The sequence below is a fragment of the Scyliorhinus canicula genome, chromosome 18 (assembly GCF_902713615.1).
Source record: "Scyliorhinus canicula chromosome 18, sScyCan1.1, whole genome shotgun sequence".
Taxonomy (NCBI): Eukaryota; Metazoa; Chordata; class Chondrichthyes; order Carcharhiniformes; family Scyliorhinidae; genus Scyliorhinus; species Scyliorhinus canicula.
The window spans coordinates 1952773-1973488 of NC_052163.1; the positions used below are offsets into that span (position 1 = coordinate 1952773).

Sequence of the window (20716 nt, forward strand, 5' to 3'; positions counted from 1 at the left end):
TGAAATGTCATGAACAGGAATAGAAAATAATCAGAAAGGTTAATGGAAGCTGGTCTTTATATCGAGGGACCAGAATACAAGGAGGTCACAGCCATACTGCAGCTGTACAAAGACCTGGTTCGATCACACCTGGAGTGACTGGGAAATGTGCTGGGAACCACTCCTGAGGAGGAATATATTGGCCTTCGAGGGAGTGCAGTCAGATTTACCAGAATGATTCCTGGAGTTCTCCTTGGGGCCTCACGGTAGCATGGTGGTTGGCATCAATGCTTCACAGCTCCAGGGTCCCAGGTTCGATTCCCGGCTGGGTCACTGTCTGTGTGGAGTCTGCACGTCCTCCCCGTGTGTGTGTGGGTTTCCTCCGGGTGCTCCGGTTTCCTCCCACAGTCCAAAGATGTGCAGGTTAGGTGGATTGGCCATGCTAAATTGCCCGTAGTGTAAGGTTAATGGGGGGATTGTTGGGATACGGGTTACGTGGGTTTAAGTAGGGTGATCATTGCTCGGCACAACATCGAGGGCTGAAGGGCCTGTTCTGTGCTGTACTGTTCTATGTTCTATGTTCAGTTGAAAGGAGAAGTTATGAGGAGAGATTAAAAACTGGGGTTGTATTCCCTGGAGTTTAGACAGCTGAGGGGAGAATTGATTGAGATTTTCAGGATATTAGTGAGAATAGAGAGAAACTATTCCCTCTGGTCGGGGAGTCTGGGATCGGGGAGTTTAAAAATCAGAAGCAGACGTTTCAGGAGTGAAATGAGGAGACATTTTGCACACAGAGTGCTGGAAGTTTGGAACTCTGTCCCACAAAACACACAAGGTCAGTTAGCAATTTAAATCTGATAGGTTTTGTTGTTAATGGATATGGGGGCCAAAGGGAATTTGGTCACAGATCAGCCATGATCTCATTGAATGACAGGATAGGCTTAAGGGGCTGAATGGTCTCTTCCTATTTCTTTGTTTACAGCCAATAAAGTACTTTTGAAGTGTGGTGATTGTTGTCAGAGCGAGCCCGACTTTGTGTTTTGGTTTTGGCTGTCACTGATGACCCAGGATAATTCCCCTGTGTTTTGAAACAGAGCTGTTCACCTGTGTCCTAGGTGGAGGCAGTGGTGTAGTGGTAATGTCACTGGGCTAGTAATCCAGGCCAGGCTAATGCCCCGGGCGCAGCATCTGGTGGAATTTAAATTGGATTGATAAATCTGGAATGTAAAGCTAGCTTCAGTAATGGCCACCATGATAACTATCATCGATGTAAAATCCCATCACATTCACCGTGATAACTATCATCGATGTAAAATCCCATCACATTCACCGTGATAGCTACCATCGATGTAAAATCCCATCACATTCACCGTGATAGCTACCATCGATGTAAAATCCCATCACATTCACCGTGATAGCTACCATCGATGTAAAATCCCATCACATTCACCGTGATAGCTACCATCGATGTAAAATCCCATCACATTCACCGTGATAGCTACCATCGATGTAAAATCCCATCACATTCACCGTGATAGCTATCATCGATGTAAAATCCCATCACATTCACCGTGATAACTATCATCGATGTAAAATCCCATCACATTCACCGTGATAGCTATCATCGATGTAAAATCCCATCACATTCACCGTGATAGCTACCATCGATGTAAAATCCCATCACATTCACCGTGATAACTATCATCGATGTAAAATCCCATCACATTCACTAATCTTCTGTTACAGGAGGAATCCGCCATTCTTACCAGGCTGATGACGTGCTGAGTTCTGTGCCATTGTCCTACCCCTTGCTGGCTGATCCAGGGCAACAGTTTTCTAACTCTATTTGCTTCTCCTCTGATATCAGACAAATCAGTGTGATCTCTTCCGATGGAGAGGTATCCACATGGAAATCCACAAGGAGGCGTCTGAGTGAGAAGAAGGTAGCAGAGAATTCTCCGCAGCAAAAGAATGAGCCAAGGGAACTGATCCAGGCCGAGAAAGCAGAAACCGGGAGGGTAAGCTCACACAGCGCTGACAGTCCGCATTCCAGTCACCCTTGGGTGCTGTGTTCACCACCCACCCTCCAAAGTAGGGTTGAGGTGTCAGTGATGGATACGCAGTACTTGCCTCAGAAACTCTGGGTAATTTCCTGCCGCTGTAACTGACTCTGGGAGGTGCATCTCATGATGTGCGCATCACTGCCAGCATTTATTCATTTGTTTGTTTATTTTTATAAATTTAAGAGTACCCAATTAATTTTTTCCAATTGAGGGGCAATTTAGCGTGGCCAATCCACCTAACCTTTGGGTTGTGGGGCGAAACCCACGCAGACACGGGGAGAATGTGCAAACTCCACACGGACAGTGGCCCAGAGCCGGGATCGAACCTGGGACCTGGGCGCCGTGAGGCCGCAGTGCTAACCACTGTACCACTGTGCCGCCCTTAAGGCCAGCATTTATTGCCAATCCCTAACTGTCCTCCAGAAGGTGGTGCCACCTTCTGAGTGGCGTGGCAGGCCTTTGCAGAGGGTAGTTAAGAGTAACCGAAGGGAAGTGGGGCGGCACGGTGATTGGCACTGCTGCCTCGTGGCACCAGGGTCGATTCCCCCTTCAGTCACTGTCAGGTGGAATTTGCACTTTCTCCCCGTGTCTGCATGGGTTTCCTCTGGGTGCTCCAGTTTCCTCCCGCGGTGCAAGGGTGTGCAGGGTGGATGGGTTGGCCATGTTGCCCCCCCCCCCCCCTCTCCGCCGGCCATGTTAAATTGTCCCTTAGTTTCCAAAAGATTTTTCAGGTCACTGGATTTAGGGGATAGGATGGAGGGATGGGCTTAAGTAGGGTGCTCATTCCAAGGGCCAGTGGGGATTGGTTGGGCCAAATGGCCTCCTTCTGCACTGTAAATTCTATGATCCATGATTCTATAATCCACTTTGCTGTGGATGTGGCGTCCCTTATAGACCAGACCGGGTAAGAGAGCAGCTTTCCTTCCCGAAAGGATCAATGAATCAGACGGGGTTTTTACGACAATCTGCCAACTTCATGATTAGTTTTACTGAAAATAATATTTTATGACTTACTTCAAATTCTAAAAGTCCAGCAGTGGGATTTGAAATCTTGTTTTCTGGGTTAGTGACTAACAGAGCATTGACACTACTATACCTGATGTTTAAAATAAACAGCAGCAGATACAGCTCAGGTGTAAGGGTAATAGAGGGATCTGTGTCAGCATTGAGTGGCATTGCAGCAACAGGACATTGAATCTCCAGCACAGACACAGATCCGACTGGTCAATGCTGGTGTCTATGCTCCACGCAATCCTCCTTCCACCCTACTTCACCACTTATAGGAATCAGAGTGGGCCATTCAGCCCTTCGAGCCTGTCCTACCATTCAATGACAACACAGCTGATCTATGATCCAACTCCATATACCTAACTTGGGCCCATATCCCTTAATAACTTTGCTTAAAGGAAATCTATCTGGGCGGCCCGGTGGTGCAGTGGGTTAGCACTGCTGCCTCACGGCGCTGAGGTCCCAGGTTCGATCCCGGCTCTGGGTCACTGTCCGTGTGGAGTTTGCACATTCTCCCCGTGTCTGCGTGGGTTTCACACCCACAACTCAAAGATGTGCAGGTTAGGTGGATTGGCCACGCTAAATTGCCCATTAATTGGTAAAAAAGAATAATGGGTACTTCAAATTTATTTTTTACAAATCTACCTATTTGAGATTTAAAATTAACAACAGTTCTCAGTTCAGCTGCTGTTTGTGGGAGTGAGTTCCAAACCTCGACCACCCTTTGAGTGAAGAAGTTCTTCCCAACATCTCTTCTCATCGGTCTAGACTATGCTGGCTAGCCAGCATCTCCAACCAGTGGAAATAGTTTATCTCTATCTACTCTGTCTTTCCCTGTTAATATCTTGGATACATCAATCAGATCACCCCTTAACCTTCTAAATTCTAGTGCAAACGGTTCTAATTTGTGTAATCTCGCCTCGTACTTTAATCCCTGTAGTTCAGGTATCATTTTTGGAAACCCACTTTACACTCCCTTCAAGGCCAAAATATCCTTGCTCGGGTATGGTGCCCAGATCTGCCCACAGTGTCCAGAACTGCCCACAGTGCCCATAACTGCCCACAGTGCCCAGAACTGCCCCAGTGCCCAGAACTGCCCACAGTGCCCAGAACTGCCCACAGTGCCCAGAACTGCCCACAGTGCCCAGAACTGCCCACAGTGCCCAGAACTGCCCACAGTGCCCAGAACTGCCCACAGTGCCCAGAACTGCCCACAGTGCCCAGAACTGCCCAGTGCCCAGAACTGCCCACAGTGCCCAGAACTGCCACAGTGCCCAGAACTGCCCAGTGCCCAGAACTGCCCACAGTGCCCAGAACTGCCACAGTGCCCAGAACTGCCCACAGTGTCCAGAACTGCCCACAGTGCCCAGAACTGCCCACAGTGCCCAGAACTGCCCACAGTGCCCAGAACTGCCCACAGTGCCCAGAACTGCCCAGTGCCCAGAACTGCCCACAGTGCCCAGAACTGCCCACAGTGCCCAGAACTGCCACAGTGCCCAGAACTGCCCACAGTGCCCAGAACTGCCCAGTGCCCAGAACTGCCCACAGTGCCCAGAACTGCCACAGTGCCCAGAACTGCCCACAGTGCCCAGAACTGCCCAGTGCCCAGAACTGCCCACAGTGCCCAGAACTGCCACAGTGCCCAGAACTGCCCACAGTGTCCAGAACTGCCCAGAACTGCCCACAGTGCCCAGAACTGCCCACAGTGTCCAGAACTGCCCACAGTGCCCAGAACTGCCACAGTGCCCAGAACTGCCACAGTGCCCAGAACTGCCCATAGTGCCCAGAACTGCCCACAGTGCCCAGAACTGCCCAGAACTGCCCACAGTGCCCAGAACTGCCACAGTGCCCAGAACTGCCACAGTGCCCAGAACTGCCACAGTGCCCAGAACTGCCACAGTGCCCAGAACTGCCCACAGTGCCCAGAACTGCCCACAGTGCCCAGAACTGCCCACAGTGCCCAGAACTGCCCACAGTGCCCAGAACTGCCCAGAACTGCCCACAGTGCCCAGAACTGCCACAGTGCCCAGAACTGCCACAGTGCCCAGAACTGCCCACAGTGCCCAGAACTGCCCAGAACTGCCCACAGTGCCCAGAACTGCCACAGTGCCCAGAACTGCCCAGAACTGCCCACAGTGCCCAGAACTGCCCACAGTGCCCAGAACTGCCCACAGTGCCCAGAACTGCCCACAGTGCCCAGAACTGCCAGAACTGCCCACAGTGTCCCCTGTGTCTTCATACTCCAATCCTCTTGATATAAAGGCCAGCATTCCATTCGTCTTTTTAAAAAATATTTTTATTCTTCTCCTTTTTCACATTTTCTCCCAAATTTACACCTAACAATAAACAATAATCAGTAACGAATGTAATGTTAGACATTGGCCCGCATGTTAACATAAACAAATGACAAAAAGGAATCAGGAATCACCGATAGTCATCATTAACACACACCCCCCTCCCCCCAACCCTCCCAGCCCCCAACCCCCCTAATGTGCGATGTGATCCAATTCTCGAAAGTGCATAATGAATAACGCCCATGAATTGTAGAATCCCGCCATCCTTCCCCTCAGCTCAAATTTGACCTTTTCAAGCGTTAAGAATTCCTGAGGTCCCCCCATCGCCCCATGGCACAGGGTGGAGAGGTTAATCTCCACCCTAACAGGATCCGCCTTCGGGCGATCAACGAGGCGAAGGCTACAACATCTGCCTCCGCTCCCATTTCCAACCCTGGCTGGTCCGACACCCCGAATATGGCCTCCCGAGGGCCCGGGTGCAGATTCACATGCACCACTTTAGAGATTACCCTAAAAACCTCCTTCCAGTAATCCTCTAGCTTTGGACAGGACCAAAACATATGAACATGGTTTGCGGGGGCCCCCCCGCAACGTTCACACACATCTTCTACTCCTTCAAAGAATCAGCTTATCCTCGCCCTTGTAAGTTGCGCTCTGTACATCACCTTCTGCTGTATCAGCCCCAACCTCGCACACGAGGCGTTCACCCTCCGGAGCACCTCACACCAGAACCCCTCCTCCATACCTTCTCCCAACTCTTCCTCCCACTTTGTCTTGATCCCTTAAAGTGGCGCCTTCTCCTCCAAATTAGCCCCGATACTACCCCCTTCTCCAGTCCCCCTGTCATCAGCACCTCCTCAAGCAATGTGGAGGCCGGCTCCACCGGGAAGCTCTGTATCTCCTTTCTGGCAAAGACTTGAACCTGCATGTATCTAAATATTTCCCCCTGCTCCAGCCCATACTTTTCATTAGCCTTTTTGATTATTTTCTGCACATGTTCAGCATATCCATCTTTTTTTTTTTTTTTTTTTTATTTTTTTAAATTTAGATTACCCAATTTTTTTTCCAATTAAGGGGCAATTTAGCGTAGCCAATCCACCTAACCTGCACATCTTTGGGTTGTGGGGGCGAAACCCACGCAGACACGGGGAGAACAGCATATCCATCTTGGAGGTTGGACGGATGGAATGATGTAAAGATTGAGCTACATCGCGCAGTGAGCATTGTTGAGATAAAGGATTATGGAAGTAGGCGCTTGGTTTCCGCCTTGCTGTCAGAAGGCATGCTGGGAACGGCAGCACTCGCGCAAACAAGAGCACTGGACCCAAAGAACAGTGGGTGACTGAGCCTGTGTTTCAATGGCAGGTTAAACTGGTTGTATTCTGGCAGTACCTGAAGGCAGTCGGCCCGCTCGTCTCCGTGGTGATTTGTATCATGTACTGCTGTCAGAACGCTGCAGCGATTGGTGCCAGTTTCTGGCTAAGTGCCTGGACCAACGACTCTGTCGTCAACAGAACCCAGCACCAAACCCACTTGCGGGTAGGAGTGTACGCCGCACTCGGCTTCGCACAAGGTAAGGCCCATCCTCCAACTGCAAATCCAGCTGGGAGGAGGCAAGATGCTGATTAACGGCCAACAGTCAAGTAGGCGGGGCTGGGGTGGGCTGCACCAATCGGGAGCTTGCCCTATATAAAACCAACAATTTTATCATTCAGTAATTAAAGGGAGGGGGTGTTCCTCACAGAAAATATCCAGACATCAGGGGTGGGGGATCAGTATTGTGGTTAGTGAATCTGACAAAGCACGGTGGTATAGTGGTTAGCACAATTGCTTCACAGCTACAGGGTCCCAGGTTCGATTCCGGCTTGGATCACTGTCTGTGCGGAGTCTGCACATCCTCCCCGTGTGTGCGTGGGTTTCCTCCGGGTGCTCCGGTTTCCTCCCACAGTCCAATGATGTGCAGGTTAGGCGGATTGGCCATGATAAATTGCCCGTAGTGTCCAAAAAAGGTTAGGTTGGGTTACGGGGATAAAGGAGATAGGGTGAAGGTGTGGGGCCGATGCAGACTCGATGGGCTGAATGGCCTTCTTCTGCACTGTAAATTCTATGATAATTCCTTGATAAAAATGAACATCTTAAATCTGCTTCCTAAACATTTCTGAAATAAATCACAATTTATCTAAACAATTTTCCCTAATTTCTAGTCGAAGGTTCCGGTTCACATCCTTCAGTGAACTGCAGTGAATCCGATCCACTGCTCATGGGGAGGAGGGGGGGGTCAGACTGGTTAGTAAGGTGGGGGTGAGTGGGATGTTGGTGGGGTGGGGGTGACGGGAAGGGGGGTTGGTGGGGAGGGGGTGGGGGTGACGGGGAGGGGGGTTGGTGGGGAGGGGGTGACGGGGAGGGGGGTGGGGGGTGATGCGGAGGGGGTGATGGGGTGGGGGTGACAGGGAGGGGGGTTGGTGGGGAGGGGGTGACGGGGAGGGGGGTTGGTGGGGAGGAGGTTGGGGGTGATGGGGAGGGGGGTTGGTGGGGAGGGGGTGGGGCTGACAGGGGGGTTGGTGGGGAGGGCGTGGGTTGACGGGGAAGGGGGTTGGTGGGGAAGGGGGTTGGTTGGGAGTGACGGGGAGGGGGGTTGGTGGGGTGACAGGGTGGGGGTGATGGGGAGGGGGTTGGTGGGGTGGAGGTGATGGGGAGGGGGTTGGTGGGGAGGGGGTGGGTTGACGGGGGGGTTGTTGGGGAGGAGGTTGGGAGTGACGGGGAGGGGGGTTGGTAGGGAGAGGGTGGGGGTGACGGGGAGGGGGATTGGTGGGGAGGGGGTGGGGGTTACGGGGAGGGTTGATGGGGAGGGGGTGGGTTGACGGGGAGGGGGGTTGGTCGGGAGGGGGTTGGGGAGGCGGGTTGGTGGGGTGGGGGCGATGGGGAGGGGGGTTGGTGGGGAGGGGGTGGGTTGACGGGGAGGGGGGTTGGTGGGAGAGGGTGGGGGTGACGGGGAGGGGGGTTGGTGGGGAGAGGGTGGGGTGACGAGGAGGGGGGTTGGTCGGGAGAGGGTGGGGGTGACGGGGGTGTTGGTGGGGTGGGGGTGACGGGGAGGGGGGTTGGTGGGGAGAGGGTGGGGGTGACGGGGATGGGATTGGTGGGGAGAGGGTGGGGGTGACGGGTAGGGGGGTTGGTGGGGAGAGGGTGGGGGTGACGGGCGGGGTTGGTGGGGTGGGGGTGACGGGGAGGGGGGTTGGTGGGGAGAGGGTGGGGGTGACGGGCGGGGTTGGTGGGGTGGGGGTGACGGGTAGGGGGGTTGATGGGGAGAGGGTGGGGGTGACGGGGGTGTTGGTGGGGTGGGGGTGGCGGGGAGGGGGGTTGGTGGGGAGAGGGTGGGGGTGACGGGGAGGGGGGTTGGTGGGGTGGGGGTGGCGGGGAGGGGGGTTGGTGGGGAGAGGGTGGGGGTGACGGGGGTGTTGGTGGGGTGGGGGTGGCGGGGAGGGGGGTTGGTGGGGAGAGGGTGGGGGTGACGGGGAGGGGGATTGGCTGTTAGGGTGTGTCATTTGTGTGCTAACCTTCACTCTGGAACTCCATTATGTTTCCATCACAGGGGTCCTAGTTATGATCTCCTCCTTCACATTGGCAATCGGAGGTCTAGGGGCTGCTCAACAGCTCCACGCACGGCTCCTGGAAAACAAGTTACACACACCTCAGGCATTCTTTGACACCACACCAATTGGCCGCCTCATTAATCGCTTCGGCAAGGATATTAACGTGATTGATGAAGTGATTCCGCTGACATTCCAGATGTTCCTCATGACGTTTTTCGTCTCCATTTCCACCATGATAGTAGTAACAGCCAGTACCCCGTGGTTCAGTCTGCTGATCGTGCCCCTGGCCTTTGTGTACTTCCTTGTACAGGTACTTCCTGAGTCACCTCTCCACTTTCGGACACACTGAAGTGCAAAGGATAATGGCAAGGTTTTATCGTTTTGCAACAGGGAGCCTCACTGTCAGAGCATCTCTTAAAGTGACCAATTCTGGAGATTATTGAACTGGACTCACCTCAGTAACACAGGGAGCTGGGGGAGAGGGGTTACTGAGTGACAGTGTGAGGGAGCTGGATTAACATCAGTAGAGATACAGTCAGTAACACAGGGTGATGGGGGAGAGGGGTTACTGAGTGACAGTGTGAGCGAGCTGGATTAACATCAGTAGAGATACAGTCAGTAACACAGGGTGCTGGGGGAGGGGTTACTGAGTGACAGTGAGAGGGAGCTGGATTAACATCAGTAGAGATACAGTCAGTAACACAGGGAGCTGGGGGAGAGGGGTTACTGAGTGACAGTGTGAGGGAGCTGGATTAACATCAGTAGAGATACAGTCAGTAACACAGGGAGCTGGGGGAGAGGGGTTACTGAGTGACAGTGTGAGGGAGCTGGGGGGAGAGGGGTTACTGAGTGACACTGTGAGGGAGCTGGATTAACATCAGTAGAGATACAGTCAGTAACACAGGGTGCTGGGGGAGGGGTTACTGAGTGACAGTGTGAGGGAGCTGGCTTAACATCAGTATAGATACAGTCAGTAACACAGGGTGCTGGGGGAGAGGGGCTACTGAGTGACAGTGAGAGGGAGCTGGATTAACATCAGTAGAGATACAGTCAGTAACACAGGGAGCTGGGGGAGAGGGGTTACTGAGTGACAGTGTGAGGGAGCTGGGGGGAGAGGGGTTACTGAGTGACACTGTGAGGGAGCTGGATTAACATCAGTAGAGATACAGTCAGTAACACAGGGTGCTGGGGAGAGGGGTTACTGAGAAACAGTGTGAGGGAGCTGGATTAACATCAGTAGAGATACAGTCAGTAACACAGGATGCTTGGGGGGGGGGGGGTGGTTACTGAGTGACAGTGTGAGGGAGCTGGATTAACATCAGTAGGGATACAGTCAGTAACACAGGGTGCTGGGGGAGAGGGGTTACTGAGAGACAGTGTGAGGGAGCTGGATTAACATCAGTAGGGATAGTCAGTAACACAGGGTGCTGGGGGAGAGGGGTTACTGAGTGACAGTGTGAGGGAGCTGGATTAACATCAGTAGAGATACAGTCAGTAACACAGGGTGCTGGGGGGAGAGGGGTTCCTGAGAGACAGTGTGAGGGAGCTGGATTAACATCAGTAGAGATACAGTCAGTAACACAGGGTGCTAGGGGAGAGGGGTTACTGAGTGACAGTGTGAGGGAGCTGGATTAACATCAATAGAGATACAGTCAGTAACACCGGGTGCTGGGGAGAGGAGTTACTGAGTGACAGTGTGAGGGAGCTGGATTAACATTAGTAGAGATACAGTCAGTAACACAGGGTGCTGGGGGAGAGGGGTTACTGAGTGACAGTGTGAGGGAGCTGGATTAACATCAGTCGAGATACAGTCAGTAACACAGGGTGCTGGGGGAGAGGGGTTACTGAGTGACAGTGTGAGGGAGCTGGATTAACATCAGTAGAGATACAGTCAGTAACACAGGGTGCTGGGGGGGAGAGGGGTTACTGAGTGACAGTGTGAGGGAGCTGGATTAACATCAGTAGAGATACAGTCAGTAACACAGGGTGCTGGGGGAGAGGGGGTACTGAGTGACAGTGTGAGGGAGCTGGATTAACATTAGTAGAGATACAGTCAGTAACACAGGGTGCTGGGGGAGAGGGGTTACTGAGTGACAGTGTGAGGGAGCTGGATTAACATCAGTAGAGATACAGTCAGTAACACAGGGTGCTGGGGGAGAGGGGTTACTGAGTGACAGTGTGAGGGAGCTGGATTAACATCAGTAGAGATACAGTCAGTAACACAGGGTGCTGGGGGGAGAGGGGTTACTGAGTGACAGTGTGAGGGAGCTGGATTAACATCAGTAGAGATACAGTCAGTAACACAGGGTGCTGGGGGAGAGGGGCTACTGAGTGACAGTGTGAGGGAGCTGGATTAACATCAGTAGAGATACAGTCAGTAACACAGGGTGCTGGGGGAGAGGGGCTACTGAGTGACAGTGTGAGGGAGCTGGATTAACATCAGTAGAGATACAGTCAGTAACACAGGGTGCTGGGGGAGAGGGGCTACTGAGTGACAGTGTGAGGGAGCTGGATTAACATCAGTAGAGATACAGTCAGTAACACAGGGTGCTGGGGGGAGAGGGGTTACTGAGTGACAGTGTGAGGGAGCTGGATTAACATCAGTCGAGATACAGTCAGTAACACAGGGTGCTGGGGGAGAGGGGTTACTGAGTGACAGTGTGAGGGAGCTGGATTAACATCAGTCGAGATACAGTCAAAGACCCACTAATGTGATTTTCTCTTCTGAAAAATTGAAATCAGCGATGTTGCTGACAGTGGGGCTGCCTCTTGTTGTGTTTCTCTCTGATCTAATGTTTCTGTTTTGGTGCTGTCAGTGTCTGTGAATCATCTAGTTTTACCAACACAAGTTATTCATTGTAGTCGGTTGTGACCATCATTTTCCTGCTGGGAAGTAACTGCGATGTAAATGTGAGGCTGCCGAGTTGGGCACGTGTTGTCTGAGTGTCAGCTTGGTCCATGTGTGGCTCCCAAGGAGACTGCCCACCCCACTGCCCTGCCACCCACCCACTGCCCAGCCAACTGCCCTGCCACCCACCCCACAGTCACCTACCCCATTGCCCACTGCCCAGGTACCCACCCACTGCCCAGTCCACTGCCAGCCACCTACCCCACTGCCCAGTCCACTGCCCAGGTACCCACCCATTGCCCAGCCCACTGCCCAGGTACCCACGCACTGCCCAGTCCACTGCCAGCCACCTACCCCATTGCCCAGCCCACTGCCCAGGTACCCACCCACTGCCCAGTCCACTGCCAGCCACCTACCCCACTGCCCAGTCCACTGCCCAGGTACCCACCCATTGCCCAGCCCACTGCCCAGGTACCCACCCATTGCCCAGCCCACTGCCCAGGTACCCACGCACTGCCCAGTCCACTGCCCTGCCACCCACCCACTGCCCAGCCCACTGCCCTGCCACCCACCCCACTGCACAGTCACCTACCCCATTGCCCAGCCCACTGCCCAGGTACCCACCCACTGCCCAGTCCACTGCCAGCCACCTACCCCATTGCCCAGTCCACTGCCCAGGTACCCACCCATTGCCCAGCCCACTGCCCAGGTACCCACGCACTGCCCAGTCCACTGCCAGCCACCTACCCCATTGCCCAGTCCACTGCCCAGGTACCCACCCATTGCCCAGCCCACTGCCAACCACCTACCCCACTGACCAGCCCACTGCCCGGTCACTCCACTCCTGTCCAATGTGAGTGTGTGTGTGTGAGGGTAATGCTGTCTCCCAGCCTGCACTCTGCTCCTGTCCAATGCCCAAATTGTGCTGCCCTCTGACCATTCAGCCTCTTCGAACAAACCTGTGACTGGCCGGGTGTACTGGGAGCCCGAAACATTGGTCACTGTGGTGCCTTGGGGAAGGGGCTGTGCACAGCCTGGAGGTGAGTGCGAGGCAAAACCATCAGACCAAGATTCCTTGGCAATAAATTCTGACCTGTGTGTAGAGAGTGAGAGATGTGCGTTTCCATAATGTGTTCTGCAAAGTCTGGGTCTCTGTGCCAACAGGATATTGTACCCTGTGTAATACACGGACTGTTTACTGAAACAAACAGCACCAATTGATCTAATCCAATGTTTTCAAAAGGACTTCATCTAACTTTCTGTTTTACCTTTTAGCCCAACAATGTGTGTCTCTCTCATTCTGTGTGTGTCTCTTTGTGTCTGTCTGTCTTTCTGTTAGTTTCTCTCCCACTTGGTTTGCCTGTCTTTGTCCATCTTTCGTCTCTTTGTCTGATTAATTCTCCCTCTCTATCTCTCTGGTCTTTGCTTAAGTCTCCTCTCTCTCGCGCTCTCTCTCCTCTCGCTCTCTCACTCGCTCTCGTCTCTCGCTCGCTCTCACTCTCTCTTTCTCTCTCTTGCTCCCTCTCTCGCTCTCTCTCGCGCTCTATCTCGCTCGCCCCTCTCTCTCTCTCGCTCGCCCTCTCTCTCTCTCACTCGCCCTCTCTCTCTCGCTTGCCCTCTCTCTTGCGCTCTCGCTCGCTTGCTCTCTTTCTCTTGCTCTCTCACACTCTTTTGCTCGCTCTCGCTCTCTCTTTCTCGCTCTCTCTTTCTCGCTCTCTTTCTCTCGCTTTCTCTCTCTCTCACTTTCTCTCTCTCTCGCTTTCTCTCACTCTCTCTCTCGCTTTCTCTCGCTCGCTCTCTCTCTCTCGCGCTCTCTCTCGCGCTCTCTCTCGCACTCTCTCGCGCTCTCTCGCGCTCTCTCTCTTGCTCTCTTGCGATCTCTCTCGCGCTCTCTCTCTCTCTCTCACATGATGCTGATGATGGTTCCTGAATGGATGATTGTTTAAAACTATCTCAGTTGGGGAAGTGTTTTCTGAAATAAATGATTGCTCAGCAAACCCTTTACATTCTGACAGCTGGGAACTCCGCTCAGAGCCAAGGGGGTTTGGAGATTCACCAGGTTAAATTCCTCTCAGCGGTGGCGCAGTGGTTAGCACTGCTGCATCACGGCACCGAGGTCCCAGGTTTGATCCCGGCCCTGGGTCACTGTCCCTGTGGAGTTTGCACATTCTCCCCGTGTTCGTGTGGGTTTCACCCCCGCAACCCAAAGATGTGCAGGGTAGGTGGACTGACCATGCTAAATTGCCCCTTTATTGGAAAAAATTAATTGGGTATTCTAAATTAAAAAATATATATATTCCGGTATTCCGTGAACTTGTGTTCCAGGGAATCTTGGAGATTTTACCGATCCTGGATGTGTAAATGTTTAAATTACATGTCTGAATGTAAAAGGTTTGCTGTTGGTGAGTTACGTTGGGGTTTATTTTGTGAAAGAATACCATCCTCCTTTGCACACAGATATCTGAACAGAATTTGGTCTGGGATGACATTCTCTGTTTCCAAGCTGTCAGGTCTCCACCCTTGGCAACGTTGTGACAGAGAGCTTTTAAATCAACAGAGACATGAGCTCTGGTGGAAGAGGCAGAGAAGTCAGAGAGGAACTCCCCCCCCCCCCCCCCCCCCCCTCGCCATCCTAAATCAGGGGGAGGTGCCTGTCAATAAGACAGAGGCACAGGTTCTAGTGGCAGCCATGCCTTCCTGAAATGGGTAGATTGGTGGAGGGGAGGTCTTTCAATTCTTTCTGTTTCAAATGGCAGGTGAAGGAATGGCTCCCACGTGTGAGCAATGCACATCGCAAATAGTCTGAGGAAATACTCTGGGTGGCACAGTGGTTAGCACTGCTGCCTCACAGCGCCAGGGTTTCGGGTTCAATTCCTGCTTTTGGTCACTGTCTGTGTGGCGTTTGCACGTTCTCCCCGTGTGTGCGTGGTTTTCCTCCGAGTGCTCCGGTTTTCTCCCACAGTCCACAGATGTGCAGGTTAGGTGGATTGGCCATGATAAATTGCCCTTAGTGTCCATCGGTTAGGTGGAGTTCCAGGGAATGGGCAGAGGAGTGGGCATGGTAGGGTGCTCTTTCAGAAGGTTGGTGCGGACTTGATGGGCCAGAACCTTCCTTCTGCACTGTAGGGTTCTATGAATCACCTCACAAAAGGTAATCTCATTGAAATAGATTCTGAGAGGGTTTGACAGGGCCAATGATTTGACCAGAGAGATTAGCCATTTTGGACTAATGAGAAGTTCCTTCACTCACAGGGAATTCGCTATCCCACAGAGCTGCAAATGCTCAGCTGTTGAATATATTCAAGGCAGAGATTGATAGATTTTTGGATTCTAAGGGCATGAGCAATATGATGATCAAACGGGCGGTAAGGCTGAGGGAAAAGATCAGCCATGATCCTACTGAACCCAGGCCAAGCCTGAGGTCGCTCCTGCAGCAAGACAGTCAGCATGTAAATCGCTGGCTGACCCAGGCCCATCGAGTAGATCAGGTTCAACAATTCCCACTCCAGCACTACAGACAGAGCAGAGACACTGCAAACTCCTCTGCCCCGTGTAGCCAAGCCACCATTCCTGGCCAGAGTTGGTTTAAACCAATAAGAATCTTTGTTTCAAAACACTTTGGACATTTGTAAGAAGTGATTCTCATCTGAGGTGGGTGGGGTAGGTTGTTGAAAGCGGAACATTAAATCCATAAGACCATCTTTAGGAAAAGAAAATTATATTGGGACAATTGTTCCCTATCTGATGATAAAAGAGTGGGTTAGGGGGGATGGACAGAAGGTTTTTCCCTTGGTGGAGGAAACCAGAACAAGGGGACAGAATCTTTACAATTCGATTATGTCAGGATGCAGCTGTCCCCAAGGAGCAGTGAAGTCTGGCAGTCACATGGAGCTGCCAAGACTGAGATTGATTGGCTTTCATTGGGTAAAGGAATGAATGGATATGAAGAGGCCTCGAGGGAAAGTTCCCCCCAAATCTCAGCTTGACCGATGTGAGCAGCACCGCAGACATCTGGCAACGTGTTGCCATTGCATGGTGCATTGCATGGTGCATTGCATGGTGCCATTGCATGGTGCCATTGCATGGTGCCGTTGCATGGTGCCGTTGCATGGTGCCATTGCATGGTGCCGTTGCATGGTGCTGTTGCATGGTGCCATTGCATGGTGCCGTTGCATGGTGCCGTTGCATGGTGCTGTTGCATGGTGCCGTTGCATGGTGCCATTGCATGGTGCCATTGCATAGTGCCGTTGCATGGTGCCGTTGCATGGTGCCATTGCATAGTGCCGTTGCATGGTGCTGTTGCATGGTGCCGTTGCATGGTGCCGTTGCATGGTGCCATTGCATAGTGCCGTTGCATGGTGCCGTTGCATGGTGCCATTGCATGGTGCCGTTGCATGGTGCCGTTGCATGGTGCCGTTGCATGGTGCCGTTGCATGGTGCCGTTGCATGGTGCCGTTGCATGGTGCCGTTGCATGGTGCCGTTGCATGGTGCCGTTGCATGGTGCCGTTGCATGGTGCCGTTGCATGGTGCCGTTGCATGGTGCCGTTGCATGGTGCCGTTGCATGGTGCCGTTGCATGGTGCCGTTGCATGGTGCCGTTGCATGGTGCCGTTGCATGGTGCCGTTGCATGGTGCCGTTGCATGGTGCCGTTGCATGGTGCCGTTGCATGGTGCCGTTGCATGGTGCCGTTGCATGGTGCCGTTGCATGGTGCCGTTGCATGGTGCCATTGTATGGTGCCGTTGTATGGGCTGTGGACGTGGAGAGCCAGGTCCAAGAATGCAGGATGGGCTTTACGTGCTGACCCCTCCAACCTCATATTAGAGAATGAGGGGGGAAAGCTTAACACTGGGACTCTGGGTGCTGGCTTTTATTGCCCTTACATGGTGAGGTGAGCCACCTTGTTAAACCACTGCTAACAGAATGGTCAAAACTGAGTGGCTTATAGTTCAGTCAACCCATTGATGTGTGATTGGAATCATCAGAAAGGCCCCGAGACTGGGGAAGAATGACAGGTTTATCAATGTCCTATATGGAAATTCACCAGTTAGGTTATTATTATAATCTTAACAACTTCACAGTCAATTTTACTGAGGCCAGCCAATTATTTTTAAATGTTATTTTAACTACCATGCTGGAATTTGAACTCATTCCCTGGATTACTAATCCAGTGGCAGAACCATAGGGTGGCACGGTGGTTAGCACTGCTGCTTCACAGCTCCAGTGTCCCAGGTTCAATTCCGGCTTCGGGTCACTGTGTGGAGTCTGCACGGCCCCCCGTGTGTGCGTGGGTTTCCTCCGGGTGCTCCCGTTTCCTCCCACAGTCCAAAGATGCGCAGGTTAGGTGGATTGGCCATAATAACTTGCCCCTTAGTGTCCAAAAGGTTAGGTGGGGTTCCGGGGGTAGGGTGGAGGCGTGGGCTTAAGTAGGGTGCTCTTTCCGAGAGCCGGTGCAGACTCGAGGGGCCGAATGGCCTCCTTCTGCACTGTTCCGTACTCCATCTAATAGAGGTATTCAAACTGCTGGAAGGTTTTGAGAGGTAAATAGTGAGAGGTCACTCCCGGTGGCTGAGCAATTTCATACGAGGGGCACAGACTGGGGGCGCGATTCTCCGCAAATGCGGAGAGTCGTGAAGGCTGCCGTGAAAATGGCCGTGTTTCACGGCAGCCTCCGCGCCCCCTCCCGGGACCCGATTCTGCTCCCCGGTCGAAAACGGCCGTAAAGGCCTGGGAACTCGGCCCATCGGCTAGGGGAGAATCGCTGCTCGCTGTAGAAAACGGCAAGCAGTGATTCGTGTCGTGGGGGGCCGTGGGGGGGAGGGGGGAGAATAGCGGGAGGTCGGGAAAAATGTCGGGAAGGCCCTCCCGCTATTCTCCGACCCGTCGTGGGGGGGCGGAGAATCGCGCCCTGGGGATTTTATCACTGGGCTACATTAGGACAGAAACATTCAAAGAAATCAGGCCGAAGCCGTAGGAGCAGAAGTAGGCCATTGTACCCATCCGCCATGCTGATCTGATATAATCCTCAACTCCAAAGGCAACTGAAATATGTGGTTGTCATGGTGAGATATTCAAATGGGCGTGTAGTGTTAATCAGATGTAAAATAGCTTATTGACTGTCTCTTTATGAACAGTTGTCATTTTTAGTCCAGATTATGTTCTTCCGCATTAAAATGGTGATGATGAGATTTGATCACACAGAATTGAAAAGTAGGGGAGTTATGCTAAGCTTGTAACAGTCCTTGGTTAGACCACATTTTTATTTATTCACACGGTGTAGGTGGCTGGCCCAGTATTTATAGGCCATCCTGAAGGTGTTGGTGAACCACTTCCTTGACCCACTGTCCCATGTGGTGTCCATGTGAAATTGGAGCAGGAGGAGGCCATTCAGCCCCTCTAGCCAGCTCCAACATTCATCCTGGTCCTAGCTGATCTGTTTTTTAAAAATGACACATTCCCACCTACCCCCGTAGTTTGCCCACCCCTGCTCTACACTGTCCCCATCAAACACTCCCAGGACAGGTACAGCATGGGGTTAGATACAGAGTAAAGCTCCCTCTACACTGTCGCCATCAAACACTCCCAGGACAGGTACAGCACGGGGTTAGATACAGAGTAAAGCTCCCTCTACACTGTCGCCATCAAACACTCCCAGGACAGGTACAGCACGGGGTTAGATACAGAGTAAAGCTCCCTCTACACCGTCCCCATCAAACACTCCCAGGACAGGTACAGCACGGGGTTAGAAACAGAGTAAAACTCCCTCTACACTGTCCCACCAAACACTCCCAGGACAGGTACAGCACGGGGTTAGATACAGAGTAAAGCTCCCTCTACACTGTCCCTATCAAACACTCCCAGGACAGGTACAGCACGGGGTTAGATACAGAGTAAAGCTCCCTCTACACTGTCCCCATCAAACACTCCCAGGACAGGTACAGCACGGGGTTAGATACAGAGTAAAGCTCCCTCTACACTGTCCCCATCAAACACTCCCAGGACAGGTACAGCACGGGGTTAGATACAGAGTAGAGTTCCATCTACCAGTTGTATGTAAATGAGAGTTGAACCCAGGTGGAATGGGAGAAACCAGGTTTGTTTGGTGCTTATTTAAAGCCTGCAATGGTAAATGAAGGCAGTAACACCCGGTTCTCGTTCAACAGGTTTCTTGTCCTACACCGAATCGCAGCTGCTGTTTGCATTCTGCTGTATCCGTGCTTCCTGCATCCTGCATGCCCGCCTGCTTAATCAAACTCTGCACTGTCCTGCACTTTATTTTGAGCTGACGCCAGTTGGACGAATTCTGAACCGTTTCTCACAGGACATGGAGACGATTGATGATCGGATCCCAGCGTGTGTGGAGGACCTGCTGCTGTGCTTCTTCGAAGTCCTGTCTACCATCGTGGTGCTGGCTTACTCCATTCCACTCTGCCTTCTGCCCTCTGTTCCAATCGCTTGCCTGTACCTTTCCCTTCAGGTATTAGGGATGTTTCCTGAGACGTGGGCCCTGCAGAGGGTCCTGCCCAATACTTTCTCTGATTGGTTAATCCTCTAACTGTAGTACACACAGAATTTAGGATAAACCCAGGCTTCACCTTCAGCCTCTGTGCGGTTTGGTGATCCAGCAGCCAGAATGGATGTTGGGGCTGAGGTAAGAGAGTCAGAGTGCATCCAATCTCCCTGGAACCAGAGCCCAACAACACATAGAACATAGAACAGTACAGCACAGAACAGGCCCTTCGGCCCTCAATGTTGTGCCGAGCCATGATCACCCTCCTCAAACCCACGTATCCTCCCTATACCCGTAACCCAACAACCCCCCCCCCCTTAACCTTACTTTTTTTATTAGGACACTACGGGCAATTTAGCATGGCCAATCCACCTAACCTGCACATCTTTGGACTGTGGGAGGAAACCGGAGCACCCGGAGGAAACCCACGCACACAGGGGGAGGACGTGCAGACTCCGCACAGACAGTGACCCAGCCGGGAATCGAACCTGGGACCCTGGAGCTGTGAAGCATTTATGCTAACCACCACGCTACCATGCTGCCCCCAACACAACACACTAGTTTCAAAAGAGAATTAATCCTGTGGCTCCGAGTGAAGATAAATGCTGTGTTTATTTTGAACAGTTGTTGTCATAGAACATAGAAAATACAGCACAGAACAGGCCCTTCGGCCCACGATGTTGTGCCAAACTTCTGTCCTAGATTAAGAACAAATTAATCGCAGCTCCACTTCTTAAATTAATTTTTTTCCACCTTGTTAATCTCTTGGCCTTTAAACAGGTCCCAGTATCTAACACAGCGCCATTACTGAACGGGTCCCAGTATCTAACACAGCGCCATTACTGATCTGGTCCCAGTATCTAACACAGCGCCATTACTGACCTGGTCCCAGTATCTAACACAGCGCCATTACTGAACGGGTCCCAGTATCTAACACAGCGCCATTACTGACCTGGTCCCAGTACCTGAATGGGTCCCAGTATCTAACACAGCGCCATTACTGACCTGGTCCCAGTACCTGAATGGGTCCCAGTATCTAACACAGCGCCATTACTGACCTGGTCCCAGTACCTGAACGGGTCTCAGTATCTAACACAGCGCCATTACTGACTTGGTCCCAGTACCTGAACGGGTCTCAGTATCTCACACAGCGCCATTACTGACCTGGTCCCAGTATCTAACACAGCGCCATTACTGACCTGGTCCCAGTACCTGACCTGGTCCCAGTATCTAACACAGCGCCATTACTGACCTGGTCCCAGTATCTAACACAGCGCCATTACTGACCTGGTCCCAGTATCTAACACAGCGCCATTACTGACCTGGTCCCAGTATCTAACACAGCGCCATTACTGACCTGGTCCCAGTATCTAACACAGCGCCATTACTGACCTGGTCCCAGTATCTAACACAGCGCCATTACTG

General features: G+C 52.4%; 1 protein-coding gene across 6 annotated transcripts in view; it reads left to right on the forward strand.

The window, feature by feature from the left end:
* The window catches only part of abcc3 (ATP-binding cassette, sub-family C (CFTR/MRP), member 3), a 183552-nt gene that overhangs the window by 136580 nt on the left and 26256 nt on the right, over positions 1-20716 (forward strand). For 3 of the 6 annotated variants that reach the window (XM_038776532.1, XM_038776534.1, XM_038776536.1), the window contains 3 exons: positions 1847-1997; positions 6710-6917; positions 8934-9244. In XM_038776532.1, the coding sequence (XP_038632460.1) occupies positions 1847-1997; positions 6710-6917; positions 8934-9244 (670 nt within the window). Of the gene's footprint in view, positions 1-1846; positions 1998-6709; positions 6918-8933; positions 9245-18944; positions 19206-20716 lie in introns of those variants that run through there. The other 3 variants (XM_038776531.1, XM_038776533.1, XM_038776535.1) reach the window with 2 other exon arrangements.